The sequence below is a fragment of the Stenella coeruleoalba genome (genome assembly GCF_951394435.1).
Source record: "Stenella coeruleoalba genome assembly, chromosome: 7".
Classification (NCBI taxonomy): domain Eukaryota; kingdom Metazoa; phylum Chordata; class Mammalia; order Artiodactyla; family Delphinidae; genus Stenella; species Stenella coeruleoalba.
The window spans coordinates 86,938,829-86,954,076 of NC_137153.1; the positions used below are offsets into that span (position 1 = coordinate 86,938,829).

General features: G+C 40.2%; 1 protein-coding gene and 1 long non-coding RNA gene across 5 annotated transcripts in view; one reads left to right on the forward strand and one right to left on the reverse strand.

Moving 5' to 3' along the window:
* LOC307188795 overlaps nt 1–567 on the reverse strand; it is a 47,389-nt gene extending 46,822 nt beyond the window's left edge. Inside the window, exon 1 of the long non-coding RNA XR_013829072.1 lies at nt 420–567. This is a non-coding gene — a long non-coding RNA (uncharacterized lncRNA). The remainder of the gene's footprint in view (nt 1–419) is intronic.
* A 1-nt stretch (nt 568) lies between these two features.
* MELK (maternal embryonic leucine zipper kinase) overlaps nt 569–15,248 on the forward strand; it is a 151,234-nt gene continuing 136,554 nt past the window's right edge. For 3 of the 4 annotated variants that reach the window (XM_079926399.1, XM_079926401.1, XM_079926402.1), the window contains exons 1-4: nt 569–700; nt 8,416–8,511; nt 9,794–9,879; nt 12,698–12,814. In XM_079926399.1, coding sequence (XP_079782525.1) covers nt 8,454–8,511; nt 9,794–9,879; nt 12,698–12,814 — 261 coding nt within the window. In that variant the 5' untranslated portion in view covers nt 569–700; nt 8,416–8,453. Of the gene's footprint in view, nt 701–7,401; nt 7,515–8,415; nt 8,512–9,793; nt 9,880–12,697; nt 12,815–15,248 lie in introns of those variants that run through there. The other variant, XM_079926400.1, reaches the window with a different exon arrangement.

A 15,248-nucleotide genomic window follows, 5' to 3' on the forward strand; every position in this document is an offset into this window, starting at 1 on the left:
TTCTGGATTTTCATTACAATTGTAGTAATTCATGCAGCCCATGAAAGTCACATAAATAATGACCAAACAGTAAAACGTATTAGAAGGACTTCTCCTGTGATGCTAGGTAGGTGTTTCTGGTACCTTGAGCTATCTAATGGACAATTTGTCCCCTGGGGGTTTTATTCCTCGTGGCAACATATTTTAGTAAGATTTTTACAGGGGATACTTGTCTTTTGTTGGATGGGAGAAGGGCCACTGGGCAAGGGGAGGACGAAAATGAGACTGTGACTACTAGCGACTTCTCTGCAAATCAATTTTAGGAAAGAGAACTTAAAGTTGAATTATGTAAAAACTTTGTATGCTCACGACACCACGAAAATCTTCACGTGCCCTCCGGGGAGGGGCACTCCAGGTCGAAGACCAAGGCCTTAACTCACCTCTCAGCAAGCTCCAGAAGCCTCTTAACCATCCCACTCCCTGGGCCCGCTCGCTGTCCTAGGGCGACAGCGCCCCGCCTCGCTGCGACCGCCCAGACGCCGCTGCGTCCCCGCCCCTTCCGGCGCGCGAGGTTTGATTCCCTTGGCGGGCGGAAACGGCCAGAGCGTGGCTATCCAAAAAGTTTCTAGGAGCTCTCTGCGCTCACCGGTTCCCTTCGGACGGCAGGCCGGCGCGTCTGTCTTTCTGCCTGGTCCAGTCCCTTCCGGCCCTCCGCCCTCAGGTCAGTGTGTCCCGCGTGGGTGAAGGCCGGGGTTCCGGCCGTGCGCGGCGCGGGGGACGGCGGCTCGGGCCCAGGGTGCTCCTGGCTCACAGGAGACTGGGGAACTTCACCGGAGTCCCACCTTATGAGCACGGTTCCTTGGATGAGATAGCCTTTCCGACCCCTGGTTTCCTCCTCTGTAAGTGGGATAGGGATCGTATCCGCCTCCGGGTTATCGGTGAGGTAAAGCGCTTGCCACCTAGGAGGCTGTGATAGATGTGAATTCCCATTACATGTTTCCATGACACTGACGGTCCGGGAAAGAAGTTCAAAGAAGGGTTTCGAGTTATTTCTGTTCGTACAACTCAATTTACTAGGCAGTTCAGTAAACAAGGAAATGTGTTATGTCTAATCACCCCCTTTTCAGAGTCCAAATCCTTCCTTTTCCTTCACCTTCCCAAAGTAGTGGCTTAAGAGCCTTAACACTAAAAGGGGAATATGCACCGAATGCTATAGCACTAAAAGGAGTGACCTACCGGGAGACCAGTGGGAAAAAGGGAGACTTCCAAAGGAGGGCGTCCCAGGAGAGTGATCAGGCCTCTAGCTCCTAGGATGAATAATTATCCTTGAGCTTCACAATTGGTATTTCTTCTGGTAGTGGAAAGGGGGAAGGTAGTGCCTGGAGTTTTGCTTACAGCTCAGTGTTCCTAACTTTTTTGTTCATATTTTCGTTTCTATCTCTGTGTTGTGTGGGATAAATCAGAAACATCCTTACTGTATCTTCATGGGCGTGTCTCACCAGTGGATCTGTCCTTTCAGTATTTCTACTATGGACCAACCAGATGGCCAGATCAGTCCCTTACTACCTTTGGGAGTGAATGCCTCTTTACTGGTGCTCCCAGAAGCCTCTGCAAGGGAGCAGGACAGTATGTTAATTAAATGTATTACAAGGCCACATTATATGCCATTCTGTATTTTACTTTTCATTTGAAATATCCTCAGCATCAGTGTCATACCAAGCTCACTAGATAATGTAAATGTATTATACAGCAGGTAATAGCATAGCCCAGATAAGACTATGTTGGTAGGAAAATGCCCCCAATTTGTTGCTATCTTAGAAAATTTACTGATAAATTTTCTTCCACTATCTAGGCAATTCCTTCTTTCCTCAGAAAAGTTCAAGACCCCAATTGTATATAGCTCCAGTTCTTCTACTTAGTCACATTCAGAAGGACATTCAGGTGTATGGGGTCTAGTTTCCTTCTTCATTATCCACAGTTGGGAGGCTGTCTTCCACATTGACTGATCATATACTTCCTTTAGCAGCAAGTGGGTTACTCCAGTCAAAAGTCTTTTCTGTGTTCTGTATTTCCAGACTCTAGAGGATAAACAGGGAGAGCACTTCAGAATATTTAGAACCAGCTCCACTTCTACAAAATTTAAAAGCCAAGTAAAATCTGCTATCATTATAGCAGTTCTGCAATGTAAACACCAGTTTTCTTATACAGTAGCACAAATGATGTTCCCTGGATTCAGTAGATACAATTTAGGGCCACATTGGTATTACTCACCTAAAGACATGGTGTGATTTGAGGGAAGGGGGTAGATAACAAAATGGAAGGAAGAAAAATAGGAGGTGTGTGATTTAGTCTTACACTGGTGAGAGTTGATCTCTGCTAGTTGACTGGAGGCCATAACCTGGAAGTTCAAAACTCATTTGGGAAAAATCTATCAAGAAGTTGGTTATGACACTCTTATATCCCTGTCTGGGAAAATGAATTCCAACATCATACTAATTGCTTTCTCTTTCTGAGTGTGGCAATTTGAAATAGCCCAGTCCTTTGTATGGAATTTAGGCATGTGCAGTGGTGGCAATTTGGAGTCTTACTTATACTTCCTAAGGCCTGCTTCTTTCCCTTTGTCCATTTCCATCTAATGTTTTTTTTTTGTTTGTTTGTTTTTGTTTTTTGGCGGAGCTGTGCAGCTTGCAGGATCTCAGTTCCCTGACCAGAGATTCAATCCAGGCCATGGCAGTGAAATCCTAACCATTAGGCCACCAGGGAACTCCCTCCATCTCATGGTTTTTAAACTTTGAAATGTCTGTTTGTGTTTCCTCTTTAACCCCTGTGTTCTGAATGCCCCAATACTGCATTAGTTGGAGCTTTGCTCTCTAAGGAACCTGATAGCCTACTTTTATAGCAGACCACTTTCTAAACAGATTTATAGCCTAACATTCCCCCATTTCCAAAGTCCTGCTCATTCTCTTCTCCATCATCAGGATCCCAAAGGTTTCTTAGCCTTGTGTTGACCTCTATACCTTTACTGCTATTTTTCCTGTTTTAAAAATTCTTAGTCCTATGATTCCTGTCTTTTGGGGGTGTGGTTCCACTTAATTCCCAATTTGCTCCAATAACAAATGCCCTTTAAAAGGTTTCTGAATTAGTAAGGATATTTCTAATCCTGTGTCTCAGGTGCCCAGGGGGAATAAATATGTCCTCTCTGCTGTCTCCTTGCCTGGAACAACTTTTGCCACTCCAGTGGAAGCGGAAATATTTCATTTTTTTTTTTTTTTTTTTTTTTTTTTGTGATACGCTGACCTCTCACTGTTGTGGCCTCTCCCGTTGCGGAGCACAGGCTCCGGACACACAGGCCCAGCGGCCATGGCTCACAGGCCCAGCGGCTCCGCGACATGTGGGATCTTCCCGGATCGGGGCACGAACCCGTGTCCCCCGCATCGGCAGGCGGACTCCCAACCACTGCACCACCAGGGAAGCCCGGAAATATTTCATTTTATATCACCAGCTTTCCGCTATTATCAGGACTTGACTTTGCTTCCTTTGTTTGCCTACGCTGTTCATGCAGATTCAGCTAGATTAAAAGTTCCACCTGCTTATTAAGTTGGTCCAATGCCACCTCTTCCTAGGAAATGACTAATATTGTTTATTGGATCAGAATGTCTTTTGCCCATGATCTTTATCTTTCTTGCTATTTTAGCTTTGACATTGCTACTAAAACCTTTTTTTTTAAGCTGATTTTTTTCTTGGGTTTTGATATTTTTCCTTCCAGAACTTCTGCTCTAGTGTTCATTTCACTGACCAAATTTTTGAAGACTTTTTACTTGCTAAATAGCATACCTTTTATCTCCAAGTAAAATGATTCCTGGAATCAGAGTGCTTTAGGCATTTTGTAAGGAAATTTAAAGGGATCTTAAAAAAAAAAAAAATCCTCTGTGTCTCTTGGGCTTTTGATAATTTCATTCATTTTTTTCCTCCACTTCAGTTTAAGAAGATACCCATCTTCACTGTAGCAAGGACCTTCCCTATTGCTCTGTCTTTTCCTTTATAAACTCACCACAGTCCTGAGGTTGAACTCATAACTCTAGGTCTTCCAAAGTCATACCGTTACTAAGGTTTAATAACATGCTGGCCACTCAGCTCTGGATGAGCCAGGATGAAGGACAGAGAACTTGAAAGTAGTAAACATGGTGCTGGCCACTTAACCAATCATAGAGCCTTCAGCAGACTTGCTAAAACCCTGCCTGTTGGTGAAGGGAGACTGTCTGGCTCTAGAAATGAGCACTAGCACCAGGTTTCCACTACTGAGAGGCATTAATTAAGATGTATGAGTTTTGCCCTTTCCAGGTAGAACTTTGCCCAAGTCCCATTTGGCTATGCATATACTTACCTAATCTTTGTAAATGTTACAGAGAGTGGGATCCTGGGATCTTGAACTCTGTGGTGCCATACCTAGTCCAGTGCTAGGGCACAGAAGGAGATTTGTGCACAGGAGTCAGACCAGGCAAAGGAGTTTATCACTAGCTGGGTCTTGGACTCAAAGCCCTTTGTGAACTCCAGAGCCCTTGGTGTGCTGTGCTGACTCAGTGACCTCCACTTCCCTGGGCCCCTCTGATTCCTGCGTGGCTTTCTAAGGGGTGTGGAAGCATCTCTTTCCAAGGTTGAAATCTCAAGTCCTGTCCTGTCACACTGGCCTAGGAAGAAGAGCTCCTTAGAGAAACTATCTATATAGGTTCAGAGAACTTGCACCCCATGTCTACCTCTAAGAAAGCTCCATTTTGCAGTACCTAAACTCAGGTCCTAGGACTTAACCTACTTAACCTATATAGGAACACTTCCAAATTTATTTAGAAATCTACTTCCTAGAAACTTTCTTTTTAGTAGTGTTGCTTTTTTCCTTCCTTCTTGGCTTCCATGAAACTGTATTCGAATTCTTGCTTTTCTAATTGTTATCTCCATGCTCTTCCTCTTGCCACTCCTAGCTATGGGTCTGGTATAGGAAAGGCCTTATCTGTCTTAATTGTCTGTCTTTCACTTTACAGTCTTTACTGTAATTGATTTTGTGTGTGGTGTGAGGTAGAGATCCAATTTTCTTTTTTCCCATATACCTAACCAATTGTCCCCGCTCCAAATCTGCATTTCCTTTTCCTGGTACCTCTGAAAGCAGTTTAAATTCAGTGCATGTCAGCCTTTTCTTCCTCTGGGATCTTTGCACCTAAATTCCCTCTTTCTGGAATGCTCTTCCTCTCATTCTTTTTGGGTTAACAATTCCTGTTAAGGCCTATCAACCACAGACCATTAGGGACACATCCGTGATTAAAAAACAATTAGGTATACTTAGCTTGCTGCAGCAAGAGAAACCATACACCCTAGGATCTTGGGCATCTCAGTAAGAGTGAGTCGAAAGGGGCTTACAGGATTTGAGCTTGTGCTAGGGAAGCAAGGACCAGTTTTTTGTTTGTTTAGTTGCGGCATGTGGACTTCTTTTTTTTTTTTTTTTTTTTTTTTACATTTTTTAATTTATTTGCGGTATGTGGGTCTCTCACTGTTGTGGCCTCTCACTGTTGTGGCCTCGCCCATTGCGGAGCACAGGCTCCGGACGCGCAGGCTCAGCGGCCATGGCTCACTGGCCCAGCCACTCCGCGGCATGCGGGATCTTCCCGGACCGGAACACGAACCCGTGTCCCCTGCATCGGCAGGCGAACTCTCGACCACTGCGCCACCGGGGGAGCCCTGGACTTCTTAATTGTGGCATGCAGGCTCTTAGTTGTGGCATGTGAACTCTTAGTTGCAGTGTGCATGTAGGATCTTGTTCCCCATCCAGGGATTGAACCCAGGCCCCCTGCATTGGGAGCATGGAATCTTTCCCACTGGACCACCAGGGAAGTCCCAAGGACCAGTTTTGGAATGGATACTGTCAAAGAGCAGGAGCATTTCAGCATTTGGGTATCTGAGGAAGCAGGAAGTGGGAGGAATGAGGTAGTGCTGAGGATGTCCTTGGTGAGAAAGCAGCAGTCTGTCAAATAAAGGAACATTATCATTTTAACTGCTTCATATAGAAACATTGTTTACATGGTCCTGCACAGTTCCTATTGGAAACGTTGTTCAAGTTGTGATGGGAAGGGCTGATTTGCTTTTTCTTGCTTCTCATTCTTTGAGTTAGATCTTGACTTAAACATTACCTTCTCAGTGACCCATTCTAACCACTGTTGCTTATTTTCCCCAGTATTTATTACATATTGTTATTTATTTATTTATTTATTTACGGTTGTGTTGGATCTTCGTTGCTGCGCGCGGGCTTTCTCTAGTTGTGTCGAGCAGGGGCTACTCTTTGTTGTGGTGCACAGGCCTCTCACTGTGTTGGCTTCTCTTGTTGTGGAACACTGGCTCTAGGCGTGCGGTCTTGAGTAGTTGTGGCATGTGGGGTCAGCAGTTGTGGCACATAGGCTTAGTTGCTCCGCAGCATGTGGGATCTTCCTGGACCAGGGATTGAACCCGTGTCCCCTGCATTGGCAGGCGGATTCTTAACCACTGAACCACCAGGGAAGCCCTTTATTACAAATTATAATTATTTAATTCGTTGTCTGTTAATTTTCCTTTTGTCTTCTCCACTGGAATGCAAGATCTATGAGGGCAGGAACAATATTTCTTCTCTGTTATAGCCTTGGTGCCAAGTGCAGGTCTGGCACATCACTGGTGCTCAGTAAACACATCTGTATGGATAAATGAATGAATACAAGAAAGTTCAGAGTTAATAGTCTGATTGCATTAGCAGTTCTGCCAGATACAGTGCTAATCTCTAGTTAAAGTCAACTAGGAACTTATCCTCCCCAAATAAGACAAAGCTGGTGTGAGTATGACCTCTTGTGTACTCACCCCATGGTGTCTTGTAATTCTAGTTAATTTTAAAACTCAGGAAGACAAAAATCAAATAAGACCTCCTAAGACTTTTACAACTAATTTTTTATTATTTATTTATTCATTTACTTATTTAATTTTTATTTTATATTGGCGTATAGTTGATTTACAATGTTGTGTTAGTTTCAGGTGTATAGCAAAGTGATTCAGTTATACATATAACCATTCTTTTTCAGATTCTTTTTCCATACTGGTTATTACAGAATATTGAGTAGAGTTCCCTGTGCTATACAGTAGGTCCTTGTTGTTTATCTTTTTTATATATAATAGTGTGTATGTGTTATTTTTATAAATTATTTGATATATACTTAAGAGTATAGGGACTTCCCTGGTGACGCAGTGGTTAAGAATCTGCCTACCAATGCAGGGGACACAGGTTCGATCCCTGGTCCGGGAAGATCCCACATGCAGCTGAGCCCGTGTGCCACAACTACTGAAGCCCACCCACATGCCTAGAGCCCATGCTGTGCAACCAGAGAAGCCACTGCAATGAGAAGCCTGTGCACCACAACAAAGAGTAGCCCCCGCTCGCCACAACTAGAGAAAGCCTGTGCACAGCAACAAAGACCCAATATGGCCATAAACAAACAAACAAACAAACAAACAGAGTATATGTAACACACGTAAGTTGTGAAGCATAATAAAATATGTATCTCATTACATGTATCTTAAAATTGTATATCATTGGAGTCTTAATTTGCATATCCCTGATGACTAATGAAATTGAGCCTTTTTTCATCTTTTTATTGGTTATTTGTGTTTATTTGTGAAATGCCTTTTTATTTCATTTGCTTATTTTTCTGTGGGGTTGTCTTTTTCTATATTGTTGTGATGGAGTATATGTATTCTGGATGAAAGTCCACTGTTATAAGTGTTGCAAATATTTTCTCATATTTATGTTGTTTTTTTCTTAAATGATGTCATTGGATATGCAGAGGTTCTTAATTTCAGTGTTATTTAATATTTATTTATTTATTTAAATAATGCTAGCTTTTTAAAATTTATCTATCTATTTTTAAAATTTTTTTAGTTTTGGCCTTGCCACACGGCTTGTGGGAGTTTAGTTCCCCGACCAGGGATTGAACCTGGGCCCTCGGCAGTGAGGGCCTGGAGTCCTAACCACTGGACTGCCAGAGAATTCTCTATTATTATTTTTTATGATTAGCACTTTCTGTGTCTCTTTAAAAGATCCTCTTCTATCCTGAAATGATGACAATACTATATTAAAACTTCAAAGGCTTACCTTTCATATTTAAGTCTTTATTTGATCTGGAATTGATTCTTATGTATGGTGTGAGATAGGAATCCATTTTTTTTATATGGCTAATCAGTTTTTCCAGTATCATTTATATGCCTAAGACTTATTTATATTTGTAGTTACAAGAATGAAGGCGATAGTCTCTCTCTTTTTTTTTTATACAGTAGCTCTATTTTTATTTTTTAGGGATCTCAATAAGAATGAAGGAGATAGTCTCTTAATAGTTCCTTTTTTGATCATGTACTGTTTTTGTTTTTGTCTTACAGGTTCTTTTTATAATTTTGAGTAAACTTCCAGGAGGACTATGAAAGATTATGATGAACTTCTCAAATACTATGAATTATATGAAACTGTTGGGACAGGTAATTATTTTCTTCTTGGAGAGGATAGGTCATCTATTTGAGAGTATAGTGTATTTGGGCAGCCAAGAGCTTTTTAGCCTAACTTATGTAGTTTTAAAATTCTTCAACCTATTTTAGTAAGAAAAAGTGGAGCAAGAGAGAGGAGAATTGTAGGAGGGGCCTTGTGGTTCATTTTATTTAGAATAAAAGTCACTAGAGAGTTTTGAGCCAAGTAGTGGTCTGACCTTTTGTTTTTAAGGTTCACTCTGGCTGCTTGGTTGTGAAAAGACTGGCTGGGAGAGGGCAAGGATGGAAAAACATAGATGTTAGGAGGTTATTGCAATAATTTAGGTGAGTGATACTGGAGATGATGGTGACTTGGATGGTGATAGAATTGAAGGTAGTGAGATTCTGTGTATAGAAAGGAGTGAGATTCTGTATACAGACATATACACACATATGTACATTTAAGTATAGTATATTGAGGCATAACACATAGTAAAATAAGCAAAGTGTGCTAATTTTGATGGAGTTTTTGTACACATATACCCGTATGTTCCCTGCTCAGATCAGGACATAGAAATTTCAAGTCAGTGCCTGCTGCCTTTCTCCCAAGGTAAACATTAATATATTTTTGAAGACAGAGCCAGTGTGATTTGTTGGAGGGTTGGATATGTGGTGTGAGACAAAAGCGAGGGGCTAAAAATGGCTTCTGGATTTTTGGCCTGAGCACCTGGGAAGATGGAGTTGCCATTTACTGAGATGAGGAAGACCATGGGAGGAACTACCAGGAGCTTCTTTCTAGAAGCGCTCAGCTGGCGGTTTCTTTTAGATACCTAAATGTAGACCTTTATCCAGCTTTTGAGCCAGTTTTGAAACATAATTGCTTATTTTTACAGTTTTAACACTGAATGGAAATTTCATATTACTTGTCTTTTGTCTCTCCAACTTCATATTGTGTTCTGGCAATGTTAATTATAAAGCAGGTTTAATTGCAATGTTAATTATAAAACAAATTTCTAGAGAATGAATCCTTTTTTCCTACTTCTTCATTGCAAAATTAAAGATATCCTATCATGGCAAAGAGTCTTTAGTTAGTCATTGGATGAGGAGAGGCTAGGATCATGGCCAACACTTTGGAAGCAACAAGAAGAAAGGGCCACAAACTTCAGAAAAATATAGATCAATAGACCCTTATAAAAGTATGTGGAAAGGTTTTTTGTGCCTGAGTTCTCAGTTTGCTCTGATGATGATATTTAAGTTAGTTTGCTTCTCTCTTCATAATACATTTTCCCATACTTAGGTGGCTTTGCAAAGGTCAAACTTGCCTTCCATATCCTCACTGGAGAACTGGTAGCTATAAAAATCATGGATAAAAATGCACTAGGGGTAAGTTTAACATTACTTAAAAAATATTTATAGATCAGTTTTGTGAATTAAAACTTGAATTTGCTCTAATGTTCTAGTTACTGCTCTTTTATTAGAATAATATTTCCATAGCCAGTTATGTATAAATCTATGGTTTTAAAAAGTAATCTGGGGACTTCCCTTGTGGCGCAGTGGTTAAGAATCTGCCTGCCAGTGCAGGGGACATGGGTTCAATCCCTGGTCCAGGAAGATCCCACATGCCACGGAGCAACTAAGCCTGTGCGCCACAACTACTGAGCCTGCATTCTAGAGCCCGCGAGCCACAACTACTGAAGCCCACGTGCCTAGAGCCCGTGCTCCTCAACGAGAGAAACCACCGCAATGAGAAGCCTGCGCACTGCAACAAAGAGTAGCTCCCGCTCGCCGCAACTAGAGAAAGCCTGTGCGTAGCAATGAAGACCCAATGCAGCCAAATAAATAAATAAATAAATTAAAAAAAAAAAGTAATCTGGGGAAGGAGTTACTTTGTTCTTAATTTTAATACAGGGCAATGGCACATATTTGAAGTTGACAGGGTCCATTTTTCTGCAGTTGTTTCATAGTCTTGTAGGTGTTTCTGGGTATTGATATTTCCCTTCTTTATCTTCTCATGATACCCTTACTAAATGTTGATCTACTTTATAGTATAGATCGATCTTATGTCCCAGAATTTTATTCAAAGAATAAATTTTACTCAAAATCTATTCTAACTACTATTAGAAATTATGAAATCCTTTTCTTAATCGGCCTTTTTTTCCTCTACATGAATGCTTCTAGGATTGAGTTGCTCATTACCTTCTAAAGCAGCCCATTTAATTTGTGATCTTGGCTATAATGTGCATAAAGTTTTCCATTTTTCTATTAAGGGAGGATCTGTCTCTTTTGATGGTCTTTGGGCATTATATACCCTTCCCAGTGTTTGAAGTCATCCTGAGTGGTCTTTTTTTTTCTAATTCTTTCTACCATCTCTTGTATGGTTTCGTTTCTATGCTTTGTTCTGGTCTCTTTCTGCTGAGAATTCACTAGTCTCTTAGTATGCATCTGTGATTGTTTGTCTTTTTGGAGATAAATTAAAAAAATTTTTTTTAAATCTTTTTTTTTGTCCTCTGACCAAAAATCTCTGAGGGTTAAAGTTTTTTATTCTTTGCGATTGAGTTAGCATTATAATTATTATTAGTATACAGTTGAGTAAAACAGCACAAACATTTTATGTGTTGATAATTATCAAACATAAAAATCACTTTACTGAAAATGCATATTTATATGAGACACGTTGGACTTTTTTGGGGGTCTCTCTTTTTGTTAGGACGAGACAGAGTTTAATATCAATTGTTACTTTATTTTTAAGGTTGGAAGTGCTGATTAACATACATAAATTAGTCAAAGAGAATATGTTTTGTTATAATAACATCACTCACTTCTTTGAACTCCTTCTGAAATATATGCCAGAATTACACAATGATCTATATCAGAAATTATTTTTAATAACCTATCAACTGACAATTCAGGCTCTCCTTCAATATTTTTGTTTTCAGTGCTCAATACTCTATTAAACTAATAAAAAGGTATTAAAAAACATTTTTCTTGAGCATTTAAACATTGGTTACAAAACTGATTAATTCCCTTAAGCAATTTCAACTTCAGTTATAACTTTAGTATGACTTATTTACTTGGACACAGCAAACACTTAAATAGCAGACAAAATGTGAACTGTTATTACAAAATGCATTACCACATGAGTACTCAAAACTTATTCTAAATCATCAATATGATGATATTAGTTCATTATTTCTAAACTTGTTTTTGTATTTTTTATTGTTACTATGTTTATTTTAGTTACTTCTTGGGACTTTAAAAATATTTTGATTACTTTCAGGGTTTTAGTCATCAGACTCCCACATCCCCCAAAAAAGAAGGAAAAAAAATTATCATATCAAAATAGTCAAAGTTACAATTGATTCTTGGTTAAGAACTAATATCTGGTTGCATGGCCCTAGATAATTGGATATTAAACCACAGATCATTAGATCAAATCCCTTTTTATAATAAAATTTTACTTGTTTACTTCATGGATATCTGGATTTCTATCTTTAATATGGACTTTGAAAGTTTTTCAACTTGGTTTACCCTCCTCCCCAACCAACTTCTTTTTTTTTTTTTTTTAAATATTTATTATTTATTTAGGCTGTGCCAGGTCTCAGTTGCAGCACACAGGCTCTTTAGTTGCTGCATGTGGATTTCTTAGTTACAGCATGCATGTGGGATCTAGTTCCCCAACCAGGGATCGAACTCAGGCCCTCAGCATTGGGAGCATGGAGTCTTACCCACTGGACCACCAGGAAGTCCCCCAACTTCTTATTTTGAAAAATTTCAAGCTCCTTGAAAAGTTGGAAGACTGAGACAGTGAATACCTTTAATGTACATTCACCAATTTTTAGCTCAGCATGCTTCTTAATGGACATTGCTGGGACCGAAGTGGTAGCCAAGGCATGTACACTGAGTAGTGTTTCTGTCATTTTCCTTGTTTGGAATGCTAACCTTCTAAAGGGAGTCTGAGATTATTTTAATTTTTCTAGATGTTTTACTATTGCCCCACATTGAGCTTGTCTTTCATAAAACCCTCAAGGCCTTTTTAAAATGTACACACAAATAAGTTTTGTTTTTTATTTCTATATTGTTGAACAAATTGTTTTGAGGCTGTTGATTGCTTTTGCTACTTAGTATTAAAGTTGGTGATATTGATGCTTGGAGCACTTCCCAAATAGGTTTATTGCTCATTTAATGAAATGTTTTGTCACAGAGTGATTTGCCCCGGGTCAAAACAGAAATTGATGCCTTGAAGAACTTGAGACATCAGCATATATGTCAACTCTACCATGTGATAGAGACAGCCAACAAAATATTCATGGTTCTCGAGGTCAGTAGTATGTTCCAGAGACCTAAAGTTATTTGGTCATTGTCTTAGTCTGTTTGGGCTGCTGTAACAAGATATCACAGACTGGGAAGCTTCTGAACAACAGAATCATTTCTTACAATTCTGGAGGCTGGGAATTCCAAGATCAAGGCACCATCATGGTCGGGTGAGGGCGCTCTTCTTGGTTCATAACTGGTACCTTATTGCTGTGTCCTTATATGATAGAAAGGGCTAGGGATCTCTCTGGAGCCTCTTTTAGAAGAGCACTAATTTCATTCATGAGGGCTCTGCCCTCATGTCTTAATCACCTCCCAAAGGCCCCACTTTCTAATGCCACCATCTTTGGGGGTTAGGATTTCAACACATGAATTTTTGGAGGGACACAAACATTCAGACCATTCTCACTCATTTTATCAATAGTTATGGGAAAAGTACATTTCACCTGAAAGATTAAACTTTTTTTTTTTAAACATCTTTATTGGGGTATAATTGCTTTACAATGGTGTGTTAGTTTCTGCTTTATAACAAAGTGAATCAGTTATACATATACATATGTTCCCATATCTCTTCCCTCTTGTGTCTCCCTCCCTCCCACCCTCCCTATCCCACCCCTCTGGGTGGTCACAAAGCACCGAGCCGATATCCCTGTGCCATGCGGCTGCTTCCCACTAGCTATCTACCTTACGTTTGTTAGTGTGTATATGTCCATGACTCTCTCTCGCCCTGTCACAGCTCACCCTTTCCCCTCCCCATATCCTCAAGTCTGTTCTCCAGTAGGTCTGTGTCTTTATTCCTGTCTTACCCCTAGGTTCTTCATGACATTTTTTTTTTCTTAAATTCCATATATATGTGTTAGCATACGGTATTTGTCTTTTTCTTTCTGACTTACTTCACTCTGTATGACAGACTCTAGGTGTATCCACCTCATTACAAATTGCTCAATTTCGTTTCTTTTTATGGCTGAGTAATATTCCATTGTATATATGTGCCACATCTTCTTTATCCATTCATCCGATGATGGGCACTTAGGTTGTTTCCATCTCCGGGCTATTGTAAATAGAGCTGCAATGAACATTTTGGTACATGACTCTTTTTGATGAAAGATTAAATGTGAAATGGCTTACCTGTTTGAGTTCTGTAACAATTTAGATCAAGTAGGCATATATAATAAATTGGAGATACATTGTAAATGTATCCTTTCTGATACCCTCCTAATGGGATGGTGTAATTTAGTGGACAGAATATGTTAGAATTTGTTCCTAGAGGGAAGGATTCATTTCAGTGTTATATGATGTATTAGCCTAGGGCTGCCACAAATGTGGTTTAAAATAGGAACTTACTGTCCCATAGTTCTGGAGGTTAGAAGTCTGAAATCAAGGTGTGTACATGGTTGCTTCCTTCTGAATCATCTGTTCTATGCCTCTTTCCTAGTTTCAGATGGTTGCTGGCAATCCTTGGCATTCCTCGGCTTATAGATGCACCATCTCTGCCTCTGTCTTCAAATGGTGTTGTCTTACCTGTGTGTCTGTGTCTGTGTCCAAATTTATCTCTTCATACAAGGATACAAACAATTGGATTAGGTTCCACCCTAATCCAGTATGACCTCATTCTAACTTGATTACATCTATAAAGACCTTATTGACATATAAGGTCACATTCACTGGTACCAGGTGTTAGGACTTGAACATATCTTTTTGGAATGACACAGTTCAACCCGCAGCCTATAGGTAGACTTTAATGTATGTGTTATTTGAACCAAACTCTTTCAGGTTTTAACCTGCCCCTTTTGGCTTGAAATGTAAAGTCTTTAGAACATGTATCATTCATTTCGTTTCATTTTCCTTAGTCTCAGCCAAATAATTTGTAACTGCACATCATTTTGACAGATTAACTCTGTTTTAAAAGCACATTTTAAAATTCATAATGCTGAAAGTTTTGGACATAGGGCCATTTTCTCTTTATTACACTGTAGATCCACCCACATGGTTTACAGTGGTGAATTTAAAGCCTTTTTAAAAGTTGATCCTTTTGTCCAAATTAAATACTTCAAAAAAACCCAAAATCCATGAACCTGGGACAAAATTTAAAGGATACAAGAGAGGGGACTTCCCTGGTGGTCCAGTGGTGGAGAGTCTGCCTTCCAATGCAGGAGATGCAGGTTTGATCCCTGGTTGGGGAACTAAGATCCCACATGCTGTGGGGCAACTAAGCCTGCGTGCCACAACTACTGAGCCCATGTGCCTCAACTAGAGAGCGTGCGTTCCGCGAACTACAGAGGCCCTGTGCTCTGGAGCCTGTGGTCCACAACTAGAGAGAGAAAACCTGTACGCCACAACTAGAGAGAGGCCTGCGCCGCAATGAAAGATCCCGCATGCGTTGAGGAAGATGCTGCGTGCCACAACTAAGACACAGCCAAAAGAAAAAAAAAAAGAAAGAA